The sequence below is a fragment of the Erigeron canadensis genome, chromosome 1 (assembly GCF_010389155.1).
Source record: "Erigeron canadensis isolate Cc75 chromosome 1, C_canadensis_v1, whole genome shotgun sequence".
NCBI lineage: Eukaryota > Viridiplantae > Streptophyta > Magnoliopsida > Asterales > Asteraceae > Erigeron > Erigeron canadensis.
In genome coordinates, this window is record NC_057761.1 from 6,903,533 (window position 1) to 6,926,368 (window position 22,836).

The 22,836-nt window shown below is 33.2% G+C and overlaps 3 protein-coding genes across 4 annotated transcripts; all 3 read left to right on the top strand.

Moving 5' to 3' along the window:
- Positions 1-1,203: 1,203 nt before the first annotated feature.
- Positions 1,204-2,894, top strand: LOC122593607 (metallothionein-like protein 4B). The gene is made up of 2 exons (XM_043766035.1): positions 1,204-1,286; positions 2,633-2,894. Exons 1-2 carry the CDS (start codon positions 1,204-1,206, stop codon positions 2,814-2,816), a joined length of 267 nt encoding a protein of 88 aa, XP_043621970.1. The 3' UTR covers positions 2,817-2,894.
- Positions 2,895-5,749: 2,855 nt separating this feature from the next.
- LOC122601979 (DEAD-box ATP-dependent RNA helicase 53, mitochondrial-like) lies at positions 5,750-9,887 on the top strand. 2 transcript variants are annotated; one of them, XM_043774718.1, is made up of 8 exons: positions 5,750-6,202; positions 7,091-7,218; positions 7,308-7,719; positions 7,828-7,926; positions 8,051-8,275; positions 8,463-8,624; positions 8,934-9,319; positions 9,561-9,887. In XM_043774718.1, the coding sequence occupies exons 1-7, from the start codon at positions 5,819-5,821 to the stop codon at positions 9,291-9,293; spliced, it is 1,770 nt and encodes a 589-aa protein (XP_043630653.1). In that variant the 5' UTR covers positions 5,750-5,818; the 3' UTR covers positions 9,294-9,319; positions 9,561-9,887. The 2 variants fall into 2 exon arrangements, with proteins under 2 accessions (XP_043630653.1, XP_043630648.1); XM_043774713.1 differs by having other exon boundaries at positions 5,751-6,202; positions 9,555-9,887.
- Positions 9,888-11,592: 1,705 nt separating this feature from the next.
- Positions 11,593-15,194, top strand: LOC122601993 (probable serine/threonine-protein kinase PIX13). The gene is made up of 6 exons (XM_043774731.1): positions 11,593-11,652; positions 12,133-12,479; positions 13,858-13,993; positions 14,127-14,269; positions 14,356-14,479; positions 14,592-15,194. Exons 1-6 carry the CDS (start codon positions 11,616-11,618, stop codon positions 15,017-15,019), a joined length of 1,215 nt encoding a protein of 404 aa, XP_043630666.1. The 5' UTR covers positions 11,593-11,615; the 3' UTR covers positions 15,020-15,194.
- The last annotated feature ends 7,642 nt before the right edge of the window (positions 15,195-22,836 follow it).

The following is a 22,836-nucleotide window of genomic DNA, read 5'->3' on the forward strand; positions in this document are numbered from 1 at the left end:
AAAAAGTAAATTATGGGGAAAAAAAAAGGAAAAAAAAAGGAAATTAAAGGTGCATGTACTGACAAATTATGCGTTCGTATTCATATATTAAATTCTAATTAGTTATAAACGTTACGTATTTTTGGGGTCTCATTGATCATGAATTAATGTAGACAGTTTGCGAATAAAAATTAAATTTTTTATTAAAAGAAAAAAAACTCATTAATTCAAACACAATCATAATTTTTTGAAAAAACTCATATCTTCATTTTTAGGATTGGGAGCATCAACTCATTTGGTGGCTCAATAAAATCTGAAATTATTAAAAAGCATATATATTAATATTTGATTATATTAAGTTTTAAACACAATTTCGATTTGTTTACAAACTAGCTAATCAACCCGGATTAAATCCAGGTAGTTAAAAATATGTTTTTATTATAAATACAAGATAAAAGTATTTGTAATAGGTGAACTTTGATGTTAATATTATTGAATTTAATACACCTTTGAACATAGAAATCATTTGAAAGATTCAAAATGTCGATATATTTTGTATACTTGAAACTTTTGGATATTTGAATTAGTACACATATAAAAGTGGTTTAAAAAAAAACAGAGAGTCGACAATATTAAGATGCATGTACAATTACTAATAAAAGAACCATACTTGCGAATTGAGATGATGCGGGTTAAAAATACGTGAGAGAAAATAATACGTGAAAGTTAAATGGTAAAATTGGAAAGGAAGAAAAAGAAATAAAAAAAAAATTGTTAAATTAAAAAAAAAAGTTTTAATTTGGCACATCAACTTATTACTAAAAATATATTTTGAAAATAATTCTTTTTTATTTATAATAGAGATAGAGATAACTCGCCTTTAAAATAATGAAAAGATCATCGTATCGATGTGGATACAAACTTTTTTAAAAATACTAAGAATTCAGTTTCGATATACATTTATTAAAATTATTATAGCTTTAACGACTTTATCCTTAAGTATGTGTGTAACTTTTGTAGTGCCACGGCATGTCAAGCTCTTCGATAATGCCACGACATGTCCACATGTCAAGCTATCTAGTACCCAAATTCGCCACCTTGCTACTACTTTACTATGTATATCATGAAACAAAATTAAATTAAAATATTGAATAGAAAGAAGTAAAGCAAAAAAAGAAAAATAATTAAGAAAAACTAAAACATAATAGTAATAATCGAAAAGGGATGGCGGACATGAGAGGAAGTGGTGTTATATGTGATGAGAGGTGTGGTTGTCCTTCGCCTTGCCCTGGCGGAGTTCAATGCAGGTCCATCTCTTTTTTCCTTTTTCTCTCGATTGATCCATTTATGTTAATTTCTTAATAACATGTAATTTAGTACTACAATTAAGAAATTAGTAATTTGGTTTCGACGTGGATCAACTACCTTGTACGGGTGTCATTTCAATTTTACCTCAATGGTACGTAATAGTTTTTGCCATGATAGGAAGAAGAATTAGTTTAGTCTTTGACATTAATGGTAGAAATGACAATGGGTCGAATAATAGGAACTCAAAACCCAAACCCGAACCTAATAACAAAACTACTATCTGAACCCAACCCGATACATATTGAATATCTTATCGGGATAAAATATTACACAAACCCAACCCAATATTTGATCCCCATTTATAAATCCAAACCCTGACCCGATATGATCTCATTAAATAGTTAATATTTATATACCATATTATATAATAATAATATTATTAATAATATGTATTACTCGTACTTCAGGTTGCTCAGGGTAAACATGCCCCGTCGATATCCCGAACCCGATAAAAAAATCGTTAACAACGCCGAAACCCAACTCATTACGTGATAAGCTAGCCCTGAATTTTCCCGATGTTGGGTTTCTCTATCGGCTTCAGATTTTTTGGCCATCTCTAGTTAATAGATTTATATTAAGGTAACTTAAGATCAAGACTATAATAGTTTAACATTCGCCATTGAAAAAAAAACAAAACTAACTTGTACGAGTAATTAATTACTTAGACCTTCTACAATTTATTTATAAACACGTTTAAAAATGAATACATGATTATATTAACCCGATGATATGTAAGTTTATAACCTCTAGTAATAGTTGGGCGAATTTACATTGATAAATGTAACTAAAGGGTAGTCCACCGGTTATAGAGACATACTTTTTCTAATAAAAAAAAAACTAACACTCTTAACTTCTATGCGCGCATCTCAGGATCAAATCCCAGTTATGCCATAAAGGATTTACTTTCCAAGTCTCAGTATGTATAGGGTAGTTCCCCCCTCACAAGATTCGCATTTGGCAGAATTTGAATTTTCACTAATCTAACAAGAAACCACCGGTAAATTAAAAATATTCTTTTAATTATGTCATTGAGATATAATTAGCCCTTGTTAATTACACCTAAATTAAAAATGTTATTTTTAAGCTATTATAAAGTGATATTCATGTAACGCATACATATAAGGTTGACAAATTTATTTTGGAAAATGATGCCATGAACAAGTGTCATCGATTGATCATCGAAATCTCCATATTTGTTACACAAATTTTTCCTCATCGAATTACGTTAATATGCATGTGCATAGGCGATATGATATCAATGTATGTGTGTGTTGATGCGATATAGGTGCAAAAGCGGGGGTATGCAGACCAGCGGTGGTGCAACGGAGGAGCACAAGAAATGTTCATGTGGCCAACATTGTGGATGCAACCCGTGCACTTGCTCGAAAGCCACGGCGTCATCCGGTGGCGTAGGGAAGGCCTTTTGCAAGTGTGATGATGGTTGTGCATGTGTCACTTGTTCATCTTAGCAAAATTCTATATCATCATCCAAGTCATTGAATCACAACCTTTGCTACACAAACCCATATATATCACTAATTACTGTCTCTACATATGTATATGTCTATCACTATATGTCTATATGTATATATGTCATGTAGACTACAGTTGTGTGAATAAATGAATAAAAATGGATATGGTGTGGCTATGATTATATTTCTTTCGTTTGAACTCTTTGTACTATACTAGTATAGTATACAGTACAGGGCTTAATTAGTTGCCAATTCGGTTAATGTACAGGAAACATAAAAGTATTCATGAGGCCCAATTCAGTAATTTACATCCACTTTGTGGCCCAAAACATTCAGTTCAGTTTGTTATTAGGCCCAACCAGGTATTTTTTTGTTCCCTATCGGCCCAACTTAATTGCTTCACTTCATCGTTTCATCACAGCGAAGTATACAACAATAAATAATTAGAGGTAGAGTATAGAAAATGTGAGATATAAACAGTTATTTTTTTATTTAAAGATAAAATGATTGTTTCCCGAAAGATCTCTAACAAGAGTGAATGTTATAATAATTAATAGGTGGGATGTGATATATTTACAGTTATACACTTATACTTACTTGAAAGAAATAAAAACGACTGTACGTTTTCAAGAAGATTTATGGCAACAGTAAGTGTTACAAAAAATACATGGCATATAAGTGCTAGTGCGTGTATGGATACATAGTTTTTGCCACAAGAAAAACATATATACGTGCATATATGAGTATATTAAAGATATTTAAACCTAAATTTGTTACCAATTAAGTGTATGACAAATGTGTAAGCTAATAACTAATAATAGACTGTAATGAACAATTATGTTATACATTGGAACTTTTATAAATTAATACTCGATAAATTAATAACCTCGATAAAACTAATAATTTGTCCAGTCTCAACTTGGGACCAGTACAAAATTAGACACCAATCAATAAAATAATAAGATAATAACTTTTTTGAAACCCCAAGGTAAAAATATAGATCTCATCAAAACTATAAATTAATAATTCCTTAAATATTCCAAAATTTTAATATTGCTTAGTAAAAAACTGAATCTATATTCACTTGTTTTTTTTTAAAACTTTATATTTATGTTGAATATATATTTAAATTTCTACATTGTACTTAGTAGTTGAGACATTGTCGCAACAAAAAGTTGTGAGGAGTTGTTAGCCGCTTATAATTTTTCTTTCTGAGTGATCGATTTCAAAAACTACTGTATCATACCCAACTTCATCATCAACTAGATTTTGAACAGTATCCATCACAAATTCTTCAATGCTTTGAATCTCAAAACATTCATTATTTTCACCAGGATAATCCCGCAACTCATTTACATCCATTTTGTGCTAATAATACATACTCATAATCAAGCTCTCAAGCTCACGAATGTCTTCTTCATAGTTTACATCGTTTCAATTACTTGAGCCGATTAAATTCATGGAACGAATTTTATTGTGTTGAAAGCAATTTGCTTTGGACTTTTGTGTCATTTAATGTGTGAATTTACATTGGGTATGAAAATTTTAAAAATAAAATATGAACCTCTTTAAATCTATAATTTATTAATTTATCGATATAATAATATCTCGATAATTTAATAAAATATTGCGGTCCCAACATTATTAATTTATAGAGGATTTACTGTAGTTTAAGCTCAAGTTTTGCAAAACCTCATCTGATAGTGTCGAGTTAACAATGAAGTTGGTAAAAGTTTTGGTTAAATGCTTATTTAAATGGATTTACTCATTTAAGCTTAAAAGTTGAAACTAATAATAAGAACATTTCATATTTGATAGTATCAACTATCAAGTTTTGTGTATATATACGCTTCGGCTAATTACACAAAAAAAAGGTCAATTTCCGCTATTTACACAAAAAAAAAAAAAAAAGTCTAACTATTATCCTATATCTTTCCATTATACATTTTGAACTTGAAAGCTTATGTCCTATTTAACAAACTTTTAATTTTAATTCATGTGTGGCGTTTGTTTTAAACATTGTGAACTAGTAGCTTTATAACAAAAAAAATAAATCGTAACGAGTAAGTTATATCGCCATTAGTATTATGATAACAACAAATTTTCTCTAGAATATTGGAGATTTTAATTTATTGCGGAATATTCGATTGCAAGTAATAAATCATTCTTTTCGAGTTATGATGATGATTTATATAATACATATCTCAAAAGCTAATGCTAGCCACCCATTACATTTTCTTCATACATATATTAAGAAATTAGACACAAACCAAGAACAAACTAAAGTTGATTAAAATAACCAGAAATTGAAACAATCAGGAAACGAATCTAAGGTTTTCGGTTTTCGGTTTTCCATAGCCAAAAACATGAGATCCATTTTCAGTTTTAGACTAATATCGTCCCAAAATCAACTCAATCTCACTTTCTAACCGTTCCATTTATCACCTATATAATATCTTTCTATTAAAAGAAAAGATGATGATAAATCAACCTAATTCATTAGCCTCAAAATAAATTTTAAAGTTTTAGAAAGATATCTATACTTCTTTATAAAGAGGATTGAGATTAAGAAATTAAGCAAAAAATTTCTTCCCAAAATACCCCTACATAAAACATAAAACCCTTATATATTCTCCTTTCTCCAATTCCCTCTAATCATTACACACTCTTATCGACCTAGCTTCTATCACCCTCCGTTGTCGCCCCCCTTCTCCACTGCCTCCCATGATATCCACCACCGCCTACCTTCCTCACTTTCTAGCCGCTGCAATGCGCGGGCACTATGCTCGTTTAATGAAATTAGTTTTTTTTTTAAGGCAAAGTCTTAAAATAATATATCTTTTTGGAAAGAAAATAAAATACACACACAAAAAAAAAAAAAAAATTTCACATAGTAATTGTAAAAAAAGGGACCAGTATATAAACCAAGCGTTATATGATAAACCCTAGGGTTTAACACTTCAACACAAACCCAAATCTCAAACCCTCCAAAAAAAACCATGAACACCATTTTCTTGAAATCAGCAGCTGTGGCTTCTCCTTGCAGACTAACCGCTCTTTCTTCCTTAAGAAGGCTTCTTATCCCTTCTTTATCTTTATCTTCTTCTTCTTTTATTTCATCACAACCCAATATTCCATACAAATTAACAAATCCCATTTCTGGGGTTTTAAATGGGTCCAGTTTTCACTCATCTACATGGCTAGATGTCAAGGCCTCCCCTGTTTTATCACAGGCTGCTACGTCTTTTGCGGTTGCGGCCGATGTTTCCGACGATGAAGTCGTTGGTTCTTCGGATGGGCTTGAGGTGTCTAAACTTGGCATTTCTCAAGAAATTGTTACCGCCCTTGCTAAAAAGGGTATTACTAAGCTCTTTCCTATTCAGGTATATATATTGTGTCTCTTTGTTTTTGTATTATTTTGGATTGTTATAGAGGATTTTTTTTTTATATATATTTTATATGTATATCTAACTTGTATAGATGTAGGACTTTTATTAGGGTATTAGAGATGGGATTTTGTTTGATTTATTATTTTGCATAATTAAGTATAGAAAGGATAATGTTGTAAAATAACATTATATATATATATTGTGAAAAGTTATTTTGAGAACTTTTTTTGTGAGAACCTTTGAGAACTTTTCAAATCAAGCCCAACCGATGATTATTCTTTACATGAAAATAATCCATGCTCCACATAATTATAAACTTCAAAGTTACACATAAGTTATTCAGAAAACAATCAAATTACAATTTTCATGTATAGGACAATCATCGGAATGAAAGGGGTGATATCCAAGTCTGTGTTGGTAATTGCCAATGGGTTGGTGGCCCATTGGTAAGGTCTTTGACCTTGGGGAAATCCACCCGGGTTCGAATCCCACTTCCCACATTTGTAGGAGTGGATTATTGGGGGGTTTTGAGAGTCCTGGGTTTCATCCCAGACAAGCGTGGTTCAAGCTCCGCATACTGCCTAATTGGATGTCACTGTGGTGTTTGGAATGTTAACGGCCAACTACTAACTTGTTAAAAAAAAGAAGATGCGTTGGTAATTATAACTTTATTTGACCCGCTAAAGGCAAATTTTAACTATTTAGTAATGAACCTTGTGACAAATTTTTTTTATTTTTGGATATTACCCATAGCAGCGGTTGAAAGTAGCAGCCTTAAAATCATATATCTAACAATCAAAGTGTATTGTATTGTTTGTGGTATACAGAGAAAGGGGTATCTAATTTAAGGTTATTACTTATTGTATTGTTTGTGGTATACAGAGAGCTGTCCTGGAGCCAGCAATGAAGGGGCGTGATATGATTGGTCGTGCAAGGACAGGGACTGGGAAAACACTTGCTTTTGGTATTCCTATCATGGATAAGATTACTCAATCCAATAAAAAGAATGGGTATGTTCCCATTTCACATAGGTTTTTTTCATGTTACTGAATGTTTGAGTTTATTAATGATTTATTGTTACTGTTTTATGAAATGGCAGAAAAGGGAGAAACCCACTAGCCATTGTATTGGCTCCAACAAGAGAACTTGCTCGTCAAGTTGAAAAGGAATTTTACGAGACTGCACCTAATTTGGATACACTTTGTGTTTATGGTGGTGTACCAATCCAACGTCAGATGAGTACTCTTGATCATGGGATTGATGTACTTGTAGGCACCCCTGGTCGGGTGATTGATCTGATCAAAAGGGGTTGTTTGAAATTATCAGAAGTTCAATTTTGTGTTTTGGATGAAGCTGATCAGATGCTCAATGTGGGTTTCGCTGATGATGTTGAAACAATTTTAGAACATTTACCTCGAGAGCGTCAGAGTATGATGTTTTCTGCAACTATGCCAAGTTGGATTGTAAAGCTCACCCGCAAGTATCTAAAGAATCCATTAACGATTGATCTTGTGAGTTGAGCTTTGGACCATTTTCTTTTCACTATACTGATTTAAGCTACAAATATATGTGATGACATGTTAAGATTTGCATAGATTGATATAACTTTCTGATTGCAGGTTGGGGATTCTGATCAGAAATTGGCTGATGGAATTACACTGTATTCGATCGCATCTGATATGCATGATAAACCTTCGATTATTGCTCCACTTATAACAGTATGAGTTCATAGTGTTCTCTGGCAGCAGTTTTATTTTGCTGTCTGACCTTGGCTTTGCAGGTTGTATTGGTAATTAGATTGTCTCAAGCAGTCAAGCTAACCTTAATCGTTTTATTTTTTAGGAGCATGCAAATGGGGGTAAATCTATAGTTTTCACCCAAACAAAGCGAGATGCAGATCGCTTGGCACAAGCCATGCAAAGGCACTTCAGCTGTGAAGCCCTCCATGGGGATATTTCTCAAAATCAGAGGGAGAGAACACTCTCAGGCTTTAGAGATGGCCGCTTTAATGTTTTAATAGCTACTGATGTTGCCGCTCGTGGTCTTGATGTTCCCAATGTTGATCTGGTTAGTATTTTTTACTTTTATTAAGCACACTTGTTTCTTGTTACCGACCGAATCGCTATAATTTTGAAATATGTATATTTAAGATATTCAAGTCTATGAAACACTCTAAAAAGCATTAATATCCATGGGCGAAATCTATATTTTTCCATTTTGTTATTCCAATTCGTGTTTTGGTTCTAACCCTCAGGTGATACATTATGAGCTTCCTAGCTCTTCTGAAGTTTTTGTTCACCGGTCAGGGCGGACAGGTCGTGCTGGAAAGAAAGGAAGAGCAATTCTAATCCATTCGTCATCTCAATTGCGAGATGTGAAGAGTTATGAGCGGGAAGTAGGATGCAGATTTGTGGAGGTACTGAACTCTTGAATCAAATCGTATTCTTATCATATTTCTAATCCACTTGATGAAAAGGCACTATATATCTGCTTGGGTTTTTTTTTATAAAAAAATGATTCATTATCTCATTCTTCATTCATATTGAGATCCATATCTTGGATGAACACAACTTGTTATACAAGAATTTCTTTAATACAAATGATGGTTGTTATGAAGGTTGTTACTAGTTACTACCCATTTTAATAGATTTTTAGATTTACTCATCCTCATGTTTTACTTTCAAGATTGATTCATTATTGACTAGCTCTTTTGTGATGTATTAAGCTCCCTCGAATCACGGTTGAGGCTGGTTCAAGAATTGAGCTTGGTGGTGGTTCTAGCTCTTTTGGTGGTAGATTTGGTGGATCAAATGGCTATGGTGGTGGTCGTTTTGGTTCAAGTGGTGGCAGATCATCTCGTGACTCAGGTTATGGTGGATCTAGTTACGGTGGATCAGGTGGTGGATCAGGTGGTGGATACAGAGGATCCAGCTCTGATCGTTCAAGTGGTTATGGAAACTCACGGTCAAGTGGGTATGGGAAATCTGGTTCAGATCGCTCAAGTGGTTTTGGTAGCTTTAGTGGTGCTGGTGCAGGTCGTTCAAGTGGTTTTGGCGACCGTTTTGGTAGTTTTGGAAAGGATTAGGCGAAGACTTCCTTCCTATCTGATAGGTGAGCACAATGCTTTTCTTTGATAACAGCTTCTAATGTAAAGCAGTTATTTTGCCTAATCCAAATAAAGATATGGTTATCACTTATCAATATCAAATGTAATGTTTGAAAAAAAGGCCCGGTTCCCATTATATTCCGTACAGAAAATTGAGATATACAAGATTTCTGTCAAATGTATTTGTATAGATGGTTAATATTGTTAATTGACCTTTTCTATTCTTATGTTTTGATGCAGTAACAGGTGGGATATGAAAGGGCAATTTACTAAGTTGTCTGGGGCGACAACGAAAGACTAATATATAAGCAAGTCAACGACATTGATCTTGTGTGCCCCGCCAGAACACGGATGAAGATGTCAAACTTACTCATTCTTGTTAAGTTATTTTTTATTTTGCATATTGGAACTTTCTCAGCAATTCTTTTGAGAGGTGTCCTCGCCTCTTAGATGTCAAATCGGTTTTGTACACATTTACTAATCGCTTACGGTTACAGTTATTTCGGTTTCATCATAAATAGAAAGTAGAAGACGACCCGTTTTTCTAACTGGAATTGAATACAAAGTTTTCCAAACGATTTATCTGTTCAATGTTTGAAAAATAGACCTTTTTACACCAAATGTTTTTGTCGGATTATGGCTGCAGAATATTTGTCATATTTTACGAGTGACGGTGTGGGTACATTTTAAGATAATGGCATACGAATGTAACCACCTATGACAAAATGAAAAAATGGTTATGTAATGTAGTAACTTACTTAGCTGGCTATGTAAAGTATGCATCTATGTTTTTTTGGCTATATGTAATAATGTTTTTATTTGGGTCAATTAATGTAAGGAACTATGTATTTTGTTTTTGCTATACTATGTAAGGTCCGTACATATTTTACATAGTATAACCAAAAAACCATAGATGTATACATTATATAGTCACTCGAGTAGATCACTATATTACATAACCATTTTGTCATAGATGGTTTCATTCATGTCATTTTTCCCACATTTTAATGTGGACATGTTTCCGTAAGCCATGTCTATGATATTCTAGAACTTTTTTTTTTATGTAATTTATGTTGACATATAAACATGGCCAATAATGTCATCCGATATGATGATTTTAACCTTTTCTTTTTCTCCTTTCACTTTAATACATCACACATACCTCACCTTTCCTTCTCTAGTTTTTTCACCCATTCAATTCACCTGCTAAGGGACAAAAAACAACTTATACCTAGTTTTAATCATTTTTCACTATTACTCGTATATAACAGTTCATATCTGATTCGTCACTTTCATTACACATAGATTGCTAATATGTAGGTTTTTTGAACAATTTCTTTTTCTTTTTTTTTTTAAATAACCACTACCATATCATAATTAAGTTTGTTTCCAATTTTACATTATACTTATATTTGTATTCTTTCGCTACTTACTTATATTGTAAAGAAAAAATTTAAGATAGAAAAATAAAGAACTTACTTTTATAGTCAAACCGTATATGTTAACTAAGTTGTACCTTTGGTTTGGTGATGATCAAACCACCAATTTTTGATTATATATCGCTAAACAGTGTTGTACAGTACAACATTATATAACATGTTTGGTGGTAGTGTACGGTCAAAAACTGATAATCCTTTTATACATCAATATGCCTTGAACTTTTATACGAAAGTTCAACTTTTATTTATCCACTCGCAATGTACGCACACTTGCAAAACTCAAAGGATTTGTTTTTTCAAGCCATAAAAAGAGTTTGTCACTTTTTATTATTTGGTTACGATGATGTTTCTAGTTAATAATCAAAAGCTAATGAGAGATTAGTTCTTATAATTGAGTATCAAGGTTTAAACACGTTTTCACATGCAACAACATTTTAAAAACCTTCACATCATAAAGATAAAAAATGGTCTCTAAAGTTACTATCTTCATAACACGTTAAAAGCATCTGAAGATACAGAATTTCCTAGGTAATTCCCATAACATGTTAAAAGCAAGTTTGGACTTGATTTCTCCTGAACTACATTTTAAACTTGATACACATTTTCTAAAAATATACATAGGATTGACTTTTGAGTAGGAAAATAAGAAGCTGCATTCATATGACAGCCTTCCTCATCTATTCGCAATGGATTATTGTTGTTCCCTTATATATACACAACACACCCTAAAAAGTTGCATTTCATTTTCATTTTATGCATTCGATTTTTAGTTATTCAAAGAAGTTTTTCTTTTTAAAAGCTTAAAATCATGGGCATTTGTTTTTCTTCATCTTCTTCCAATGATCACACTCCTAACAACACAATGGTTACTATTAAATCTCACCTCAAGAAATTTCAAGGTTAATTTCTTTAAATTTTGTGCTTATACTCGGGCGAGCTGGAAAAAAAAAAAACAACTAAGCTACGAGCACCGAATTAAGTTATATAAACTATTAAAGGTAGAAATACTATATAATACAGCGAGAGAAAAAAAGCCCCTAAATATCTGGTGACTTAAAAACCAAAATACTTGTATCATAGCTACCGTTTTAACCACCCGACCAGAATACACATAGTTGATTGTTTCGGATAATCATAGTTTAGTCATTAACAATTAGAATCTCACTTTCAGAATAGTTAAACAGTTTGATCAGCTTCTTATCTCTTTGTCTTTACATTGATGTATTTTTTCCAGTTCACATTACCCACATTTTAAAACTTTCATCTAGCTAGTAGTTATGTTCATTAACAGTAACAAAAACTTTAAGTTGTAGGAAATCTTTTGAATTTTTGATCATATATTTAGTTATATATATCTAATGTTTTTTTGTACGCAAAAGCTGGCATTTTACAGACCACCATCAACAACACCACTTCAAACCCAACAGCATCATCAGGAGCAAGCAGCAAAGTGCCGCTCGACAACCTGTTTTCAGCAGCATTGGACGATGACGCTGTGGGTCCAGATGGCTCAATATTGTCACATCCCAATCTTCGGGTATTTAGCTTTGCTGAACTAAAAGTTGCTACTAGAAATTTTCGAAGTGATACAGTTTTAGGTGAAGGTGGTTTTGGAAAGGTTTATAAAGCCTGGCTTGATGACAAGTCGAATCCCAGTTCCAAACATAATGTAGTTGCTGTCAAAAAGTTGAAATCTGACAGCATGCAAGGATTGGAAGAATGGCAGGTAATTAACTAATGTTTCATTTCATCAATGTCAACTGCATTGGGATCTCTAATTGGAACTGAATCCATTAAAATGTAATTAACTGATGTGTAAAAAATGTCACAAGTGTGTTTTAGGCCGGTGCCTATAACGTGTTTGAGGGTGTCTTGGCATGGCATCTTTGAAGACGCTTTAGGCATTTGGCGTTGAGGGGGCTTCTACGGAGCGACACGGCCCATGGGGAGTGGGGCATGCAATAATTTAAAAAAATTAAAAATAATTTTATGATCGGGTGAAGAAGGGGGTTATAGGCAGGAGGTGTTCCTCTGGGTGTTTTGGGTGATGTGACGCTGATTTGGTAGAGATGGTGGAGGGAGGGTGTCACTACAGGCATATGCCTTACAACTTCTATATCTATATCTATATCTATATCTATATCTATATCTATACTTCTATATCTATATCTATATTTATATCTATACTACTATATAAAGCAAACTGTTGGTGCATTTCCGGGTGACAACATCATTATAAAAGTTTGTCTTGAGTCTATTAAATATGTACTTGTAATAAACGGTATTTTATTTCATATAATAAAGTAAACCTCAAGTTGGTCAACGTGTTGACTTGGTCGAGCTCGACCTACACGAGCTCGAATTGGTCAAACTTGCGTTGACTTGGTCGAGCTCGACCTACACGAGACATCGGCCCGGCCCGGTCCATGTTTAAGCCTATATATATAGATGTAAGGTTTAGGTTTCAGAGAGAGGGAGAGAGTTTGAGTTGCAACTCATGAATCTCTCAGTCGTTTTGTTTTTGTCATTTCATATTCCGAACTTGGTATTTTACTTATACATGCATTTACCGAAGTAATATACAGTTCCAGTTTATCCATTCGTGTTCTTGATCATATATTGTGTTGATTGCTAGTGTATAAGATTTTCCACGCTTATACATTAGATACTTAATCTCGTGTGATCCGGTAGCAAAGGGACTTTCACAAACTACTCATTCCTTTTTTAAGTAATTAAGACTTTGAAATGACGATATTACCCCTCTTTTTTATTTACTAATTCAAACATCTTCACCTGTTTACCTATAATATCAAAAATGAAATAACTTATTACAAAGATCCTCCAACCTTTAGATAATCATATTAACACATCTTACATCAATTAATTTACATTCACCACCCCGCCACCACCACCTCCGCACATCGCCGCCACCACTGCCGTCGTCGCCACACCTTTATCGCTACCACCATTGCTGCCGCATTGCGCGGACATTCATCTAGTTGTATTTTAATATGTACAGTTATGCCTTACCATTTATTCAGGGATTTATCAGCAGAAGTTTTTGATATGCTAATGGTTTTGAATATCATGGTCCATTCAAGCAGACAGAGGTGGACTTTCTAGGAAGGCTTTCTCATCCGAATCTTGTGAAACTATTGGGATATTGTTACGAGGGTACAGAGTTGCTACTTGTATATGAGTACATGCAAAAAGGAAGCTTGGAAAACCATTTATTCGGAAGTAAGAACTCTTACAAATGTTGCTCAAATCATCGTATACCAAGGCCTTGTCTATATTATGTTAGAGAAAAATAACATAAAGATCATGTCACAATATATTTGGATAGAATCTTAATGTTGTCTGAATTTTGCAGGAGGTTCAACTGTTCAACCACTTCCATGGGATATTCGGCTCAAGATTTCAATAGGAGCAGCTCGGGGACTAGCATTCTTGCACTCTTCTGAAAAGCAAGTTATTTACAGAGATTTCAAGGCATCTAATATATTGCTAGATGCGGTAAGTTGTGTTACTAATGTACTCAAGATTATGACCTCTCTGTGTTTCTTAGTTTGGATGACATTTTTCTGTTCTTGCTTGGCCAGTCTTACAATGCCAAGATATCTGATTTCGGGCTTGCCAAAACTGGTCCATCAGCTAGTCAATCACACGTAACAACACGTGTTATAGGAACTTATGGCTATGCTGCTCCTGAGTACGTTTTAACAGGTAATTTGAGTGCTTATTGCAAATGACATCATTTACGACAGTATGTTTGATTAAAGGAATGTCAGAATCCATCTCATGCAATCTAGCTACAAGCTTTTGTTCCTATTTACAGGGCATTTGTATGTGAAGAGCGACGTCTATGGTTTTGGAGTTGTCTTGGTTGAATTGTTAACAGGAATGCGAGCACTTGACACTCAGCGGCCAGCTGCCCAACAAAATCTGAGTGACTGGATCAAACCATATCTAGCTGATCGAACGAAGTTAAAGGCCATAATGGACTCACGACTTGAAGGAAGATACCCATCAAGGGCTGCACGCCACATCGCTCAGTTAGCCCTCACATGTCTTGCACCCGAACCTAATACCCGCCCATCGATGAAAGAGGTAGTGGAAAAGCTTGAACAATTCGATACCATAAACCGAAGGCCAAAGGTAACTAGAGTACATAATTCTGTCCATCAATCACAATATCAAGTCTCACAACCACCTTCACATCATCGACGTTTCCCACAGCCTCATGCTATAATAAATGGGAACTGAGGAAGTCGTCAGTTGCTGGAAGGGTGGTGAAGTTACAACTTTACCCATGTGGGTTTATTGTGTCCAAATGTTATTTGATAGCTTGTTTATACATTTTATGGCCAACTATATTCTTTTTATATCTTCAAAGAGCTTATAGTAGTTGGAAGTGTTTGATCTAGCTAGTTTTTGTTTGTATGAGTTTTAAGTGTGATTAATATAAACATACTTCTATAATTATTGCTAAATGATATAATCATAAGATCATTACATATATGCTAAATCTATTTTTCAAGCCTTCTAGCTAGTATTTTCAATCCAAAGAAAAGATTGTCTCCTTCTAGACCTTTTTTTTACTTGTGATGCCGGTTCATATATAGAAAAGATCATATCTTTCCACATCTTTTGACGAAATTTGTAAACAAAATGAACAACATGAATGAGACCTGCTCACGTTTATTTCCTTAAGTTTAGTCAACAAACAAATCATGTCGGACACTAACAAACACACTGTTGTTCATTCGTTACCAGCCAAATGTATGAAAATTAACATTAAATGAACTGAAATGTAAACTCCAAACAATTTCCTGGTCAGGGTATTCATTTCTTCTCAAAACCAACAGGTCTAACATTTTTATTGTGCCAGCTGCCCCGACTTCAAGGAGATCTGTGGCTGGCTATGCAATAGTTGTATCTCCTGGCTTTCAAAGAAGCAAGCAGTTGTCTCAAGTTCTTCTACACAATCAGAATATCGAGTTATGGCTGACACAGCTTGTGAAATTTCGAGTTGTCGCTGATACAACTTGTGTTTGGCATGTTAGAACCAAACACATTGAAATTGACTGCCACTTTGTTCGTGACAAGATCAAACTTTGGTCAACTCAAACCAAATTCATCCCCTGTCATGCTTCATATTGTTGATCGACATCCTTACTTTAGCTTTGCCTCACCATCTACACTACAACTGTTTATCCAAGTGATGTGTATTAGACCCAAAGGTAGCAACACAATAAGAATAAAACAGAAAATAAGAAAAAGAGAAGACAATCGATAGATAATCTGGATTAATGCCCCAGTGGCCCTATCTAAGAACAATAATAATAATCTCCGTACCCGAAACAGTGACCTAATGGCCTTATTTAATGGCCTTATTTAACCAAGCTGACAATTTACCCAAACTTGTTGCACAAGATACTAAATTAATAATAATAATAATAATAATAATATAATAATAATATAATAATAATAATAATAATAATAATAATAATAATAATAATAATAATAATAATAATATGCGCCCTCTTGTCTGGCCCAACCCAATGGGCCTCTTGATTCGTATCATTACTCCCACCCGCAAAAACACCTTGTCCTCAAGGTGTTAGCTTCAAAAAAATTGCCTTGAGTAATTCCGGGATCCCATGGGAAGTCAGTATCAAAATGAACTTCTCTTCCAACGCCTTTGCAACAAAATTTCTTTTCTAGTAACTCTTGTTTTTGATCTTTTGCAATAGGTTTCTCCTTAAAGGTCTCCGCTGCTGTTGTCTTTGTCCCAAGTAACCAACCCCAAAGCAGTTTATTAGAACACTTTACTACAGAATCATATCTGTTTTGCTTTATAGCACTACTATCACAAACATCTACTAGTTTGGCACAGTCTTCACGTATATCTTCCACCACCACCAGTTTAACAGACACCGTGGTTCCTTTCTCGAGCTCCATACTGATTTCTTGACATGATTTTGTACCTTCAATGACGTCCACATCTTCAACTCCAGCACTAAAAACAGCCTTGTTCTCTTCTTTTTTTAAATCAAACTCCGAATCTTCTTTATAAAGAGAAGAAGTAGGATCAAAAGGAGAGAATGAATCTTGCAAACATGAGAATCAATTTCCAAAGCCAATGACATCACATCTTTCAACCTTAGAGCAGCTATATTGATGCCATTTAACAAATATCTCCCTAATTTCAGTATCTAAACCATAGATGAATAGATATATAGCGTAGATCTCAGAAATTTCTTTTAGATTTTTAACTTGATCGAATAAGATTTGAAACAAAAGGCAATATTCTTCAACAGTACCCTCTTGGCTAATAGCCATGATCTTTTCCAAGGCAGATTTCATGTTGCCCGCTGATTTTTCCCCCCAATGAATAGTAACACGACGAACAGTAACTTTTATGGACGAACAGTAATGCGGTGAACAATTCGCACGATGAACTGTATTTTTTTTACTACCACAGGTTGCAGGAAAGATTGCTCTGATACCAATTGATGTGTATGAGACCCGAAGGTAGCAACACAATAAGAATAAAACAAAAAATAAGAAAAAGAGAAGACAATCGATAGATAATTTGGATTAATGCCCCAGTGGCCCTATCTTGATTAATGCCCCAACAGCCCTAGTTCCTAAGAACAATAATAATAATCTCCATACCCGAAACGGTGACCTAATGGCCTTATTTAACCAAGCTGACAACTTACCCTAACTTGTTGCACAAGATACTAAATTAATTAATAATAATAATAATAATAATAATAATAATAATAATAATAATAATAATAATAATAATAATAATAATAATAATAATATGCGCCCTCTTGTCTGGCCCAACCCAATGGGCCTCTTGATTCGTATCACCAAGTTGGCAATTTGTCACCCATACTCATTGACAAATTGTGGGGGAATAAGATGATACAAGAAGATATAAATCATCATTAAGTCCATAATGTATTCACAAGTTCTAAGCGAACACGTTTTACCCACAAGATTAGCTCTCTATTACAACAATGTCTTAACAAGTTGAGGGAATGTATAACATATGGGAGGTGGTATACGTACTACTACCACTCTTGATACATTTAAGACACTTATACATTACTAGTTCAGTCAGCTAAAAACTTGTATATTATGGTAAATAAGTAAAAAAGAGTGGTACTTACATCATTTACCATAATATATAGTGGAAGGTTTGTTATGTATCATATGATAAGTACAGGGGGTCGGTATGTAACTTAAAGAGTTAGTTAAAGGTTTGTTACATAGTTAATAGTTTGTTAGAATTGAGCCTGGTAGTAGTGTTCTAGCTTGTTTTAGCGGTAGATTTGGTGGATCTAATGGCTATGGTGGTAGCTGTTTTGGTTGCAATTGGTGGCAACTGGCAAATGCTAAGGATCCAGCTCTGAGCTTCAATGGTGCTGGCGCAGGCCGTTGAAGTGGTTTTGGCGATCGTTTTGGTAGTTTCTGAAAGGATTAGGCAGATAATTAATATCCTTCCTATATGAGAGGTGAGTTTGATGGTTTTCTTTGAAAACAGGTTCTATTTTAAAGCTGTTTTATGTCTAAGTTATATACAGGTATGGTAAATAATATAAGTCTAAAAAATGTTAATGAACAAAGTCTCAGGTCACATTATATTCTGATACTCAAATTTGAGATGTACAAGTAGATTGTTGTCAAACATTATTTGATAGATATGTTTTGACCAATAATGATTCATATTGTTAATTGACCTTTTCAATTCTTATGTATGATGCAGTTAGCAGGTGGGATATGAATTTGCAATAACTATATATGTTGTCTGGGGCGACGACTTTAATATAAGGTCAGCGACATTGATATCTTGCGTGCCTGATCAGAATTGAACACGCACGCAGATCTCAAATTTACCTATTCTTGTTAAGTTATTATATTAGAACTTCCTCAGCAATTTTTCCGACAGCTGGGCCTGGCTTCTTCAATTCGATGCCAAATTGGTTTTTGTAAACATTTTCTGTTGCGGTTATTTTAGTTAATATCATCATACATATGGTTACAGTTATATTGGTTGCATCATAAATAAATATTTATGCATTGATGTGGCCTCTTAGAACTACCCAGCAAAACCCAGCGTGGACACACCCATCTTGTCTACCTCACCACGAAACGAGCCCACCTAATGCTTGACACCACCACCGGCAACCATCTTGTTCACACCACAACCATTACGCACAATCTAAGTGGAATTGAATACAAAGGTTTCTACGTTTAATGTTGTTTGAATTAATAAAAGTTGTTAGATTTATTTGTAAATAATAACATGATTGCAGAACAACTCTTGTTTCTCAAGTACGTCAGTCAGCAATCAGCATGCTAATCATTCGTGATAGTTTGGTAAGTGTTATTGTGAAAATGATGGAAATTATTAACTACTCTTATTAATTTCTGGGAAAATGACATATGTACAGCAAAAGCAAAAAAAAATTAAAATACTTACATTTTGACACCTTAACTTTTTTACATATTTAAAAATGCTTCTTGATTTTAAGCTATGCTCTACTCAAGCATAGGTAAAAGCTTTTTCTTTTTGAACGCCATACAAGGATTAGACCTTTTCGGTTCCACTCATTCTTATAAAAGGTCAAAAAATGGACAAACAATTAAAATAAAAATCACAATCACAGATTTATAATTTTAAAGAGTCAAAACTAAAGACCTGATCTAAAGACCCGAAGGGATGCATCAGATGCATCAATTAGTTGTTTAGCCATAGTTTATTATTATTATTTTTTTCTTTTTCTTTTTTGCCATGGGTAAGTATTAAGGGACCTAGTATTTGTGGAAGGCATTATCTCCCAAATCAAACAGTCAAAGTCTCTAGGCTTTTCAGCCCATCGATTATTTGATTATTTCTTCCATTTTCTTTATTATGTACTTCCACTACTTTCAGTACTTTGTATGTCTGTTTAAACGATTAGATCCTCTAAAGTTATTTATAACTTTATTGGTAAAGTTGTTGATCATAACCCTTGAATTAAAATCAAGGATCAATATTCAAAGATGATCTTTGAATTTTGACCTTTAATTTTATTCCAAATGTCAAAATGCTTCCAAAGTTGCAACTTTAAAAAATCCTAATTCTTAAAACTAAAAGAAAGTTAAACCAATCTATGAGTAGTAACCATTTCCGCCATAGGTTAACTATTTTGATTATTTTTTATAAAAAAAATTGATATGAATATAGGCTAATCGGCTTTATTTTTTTTAAACCTTCAGTTGAACCATCTTCTAGATATAAACCACTAGTGATCAATTATATTAGTCGTTCTCACAATTCGTAAATAAGAACCCTCCCGTGATAAAAATGTTTATTTTTAGCAATTTATATGCGTCGATTGAAAAAGATTCTGATTATAAAAACAAACTGTTACATCGTTAGCCACTCAATCCAAATTAAGCTTAAATATCTACTTACTTCAAATCTCTAATCGTTAGTTTTTTAAAGTATATTAGGTATTTAGCAACAAAAGTATTGTCGGCATGCATGTTATTCTTCTTGCAAAAGAAAGTCAATATATTGAACGAAGCATGCATTGAAATGGTCAATAAGTCAAATAACTGCCGACATTTATGCTACATTTCTAAATAACGTATAATTTGTCGAGTATGACTTGATTTTGACTGTTTCCAACAATTTTACATTTACATTTAAGTGACGCCTCTTACCACATTTTATAACAATATAAAGTTGCATCATGAAATCTATATCAACTTCAATTCCTCAAATATATATTTGGTGACGAATAGTTTTTATTTGATATTTCGAAAGAGTTAAACTTACTTATCAATATAAAAGCTATTATAAAATGTGCTACATTTGAATAATAATAATAATAATGGTCATCATCTAAAAATCTACGTAAACGACTTGACTTGATTTTATCTATAATCCGTTTGGATAGTACCCGCATATTGTGTAAATTTTAATAATTTTAAAAAAAAAAATATTAAATTTGTATGTATACTAAATTTTTAGACAAAATTCGTGAGCCGACTATCGTTTTGGGTTACCTAACACATCGTCATATGTACATTGTGTTTTTATGTGTTGGTTAAATATATATCCATTATCAATATATACGAAAGTAATCGACCAAAATATATAATTCATTTGATACGGAGGATAGCATATTAATTTTTAATTTAAGACTTCGACTCAAATGTTTTATAAGATGTTAGAGCTATCGAGTTTTATAAGGTGGTATAGCTATCGATTATACATAGTTTCCGAGTATTAATTATTAGTATGTTTTACATTTTAAAGATGGAGAAAAAGTCTAAACTAACATTGACAACTTAATATTCTTTAGACGCTTTTTGTATGGGCATGAGTCATTCCTTTCTTTTGTAATTGTATCTTTTTTTTTATTGCTTAGGCGTCTTGCCGAAACATATTAATAAAATCATAGATGTTCTAAAAAAAAACATTGACAACTTAACACGTAATAAAAACTTTTCCTTAAAAATCTGGTTATACTTTTTTATTTATTTGTAAATATCAAATTCATCAGTCAACTTTATATTCTTTCTCCCATGTCAGTACGATGCAACGACAATAACTTAATTAGTAATAGTGGTAGCAACGACGATTGGTGGTGATGACAGTAGCGAGTAGTGTAAATTATTTATGTATATGTTTGATGTATTATAAGAGTAGTTTAGTTTTTTAAGAACTGAAAAATAATTGTTGTAAGTTATTTCATTAAAAGAATATTTGGTAGACCATAACTGATAGGTATGTTGAATGGTAAAGGGCATTTTAAATATACTGTATATACAATTCAAGAATAGGAAGGGGCTTGATGCTTTATATAGTAGTTTAGATTAACATATATTTATAGCTTATTGTGTTTTCGGATTAATATTTAATAAAAATCTATATATTTACTCATTTTGCCTCATTCAAAGTGTATTGTTTTGAATTTACAAAGTTTTTTTTTTTTCATCAAGACGTTAAATATTTTTTGTTTATGTTATATAATACTTAGTAAAAGTTAAAATGAATTGATTGAGTTAGATATATTTTCATTGGGTTATTAAATTAAAAACACATTATACATTGTGATTGTACACGAAACCACGATTAAAATCTAAGAAAGATCGACGTGGGGGTCTAGATGAATGAAGGTGATTCGTTGGCGATTCCTTTAGGGTGGAGTGGTGATGTTGACATGATCTATGAACGTACGTGTCAGGTCTTCCTTTTATTGGAAAGATGAATTGATATACCCCAAATATGTTTATCATTTATAATATAAATCTCTCAATACTTAAAATAACTACATTACTTCATTTTAACATCAATTATTTTTACATTCACCACCATTTCCGTCCCTACTACCCGTCACCGCCGCCGTTACAGACACCACCACCACCACCACCACATGTCGACACAACCACTACCACCCGTCGTCACCACCCCCACCCCCTCCCCCTCCCCTTTCTCTACCACCATTGCACAAACATATAATTAACTTGTACCATAAAGAATGCAAGACCATTGAAAATAAAATGAAAATAACAAGATAAATAGATATGTATATCCTGCTACATCGTATGCATATACTTCTAACACTATAATAGATAACAAGCATGGTACCCACACAATGCGGCAGTGATCACATTAGTTGCGATGTGGTGGCGTCAACGGATGGTGATGTCGTCGGCGTCAAGTGGTATAGGTAATTGATTGAAAGATATTTGATTTTTAGGGATAGTGAATATCTTTTAAAAGATTATGGAATGATTGTTTAAGTTAATTAATTAAGGGTAAAATGGTAATATCGCATGTCCCAAACTTGTAACCTTTTCAACATAGCGGTATAATTTTTATATAGTAGTATAGATAAAGGAGTAACTTTTCTTTTAAATCTCAATTAACGAATTGAGGTACCTAAAATATCCATCTCCTTTATTCATTAATTTAAGGAAGTATGGCACCGGATTGTAACCAACTATGAGTTAATGGTTATCTAATGTAGTGACCTTTCAAAATGGTTATATGATGTAAGTAGCTTCCA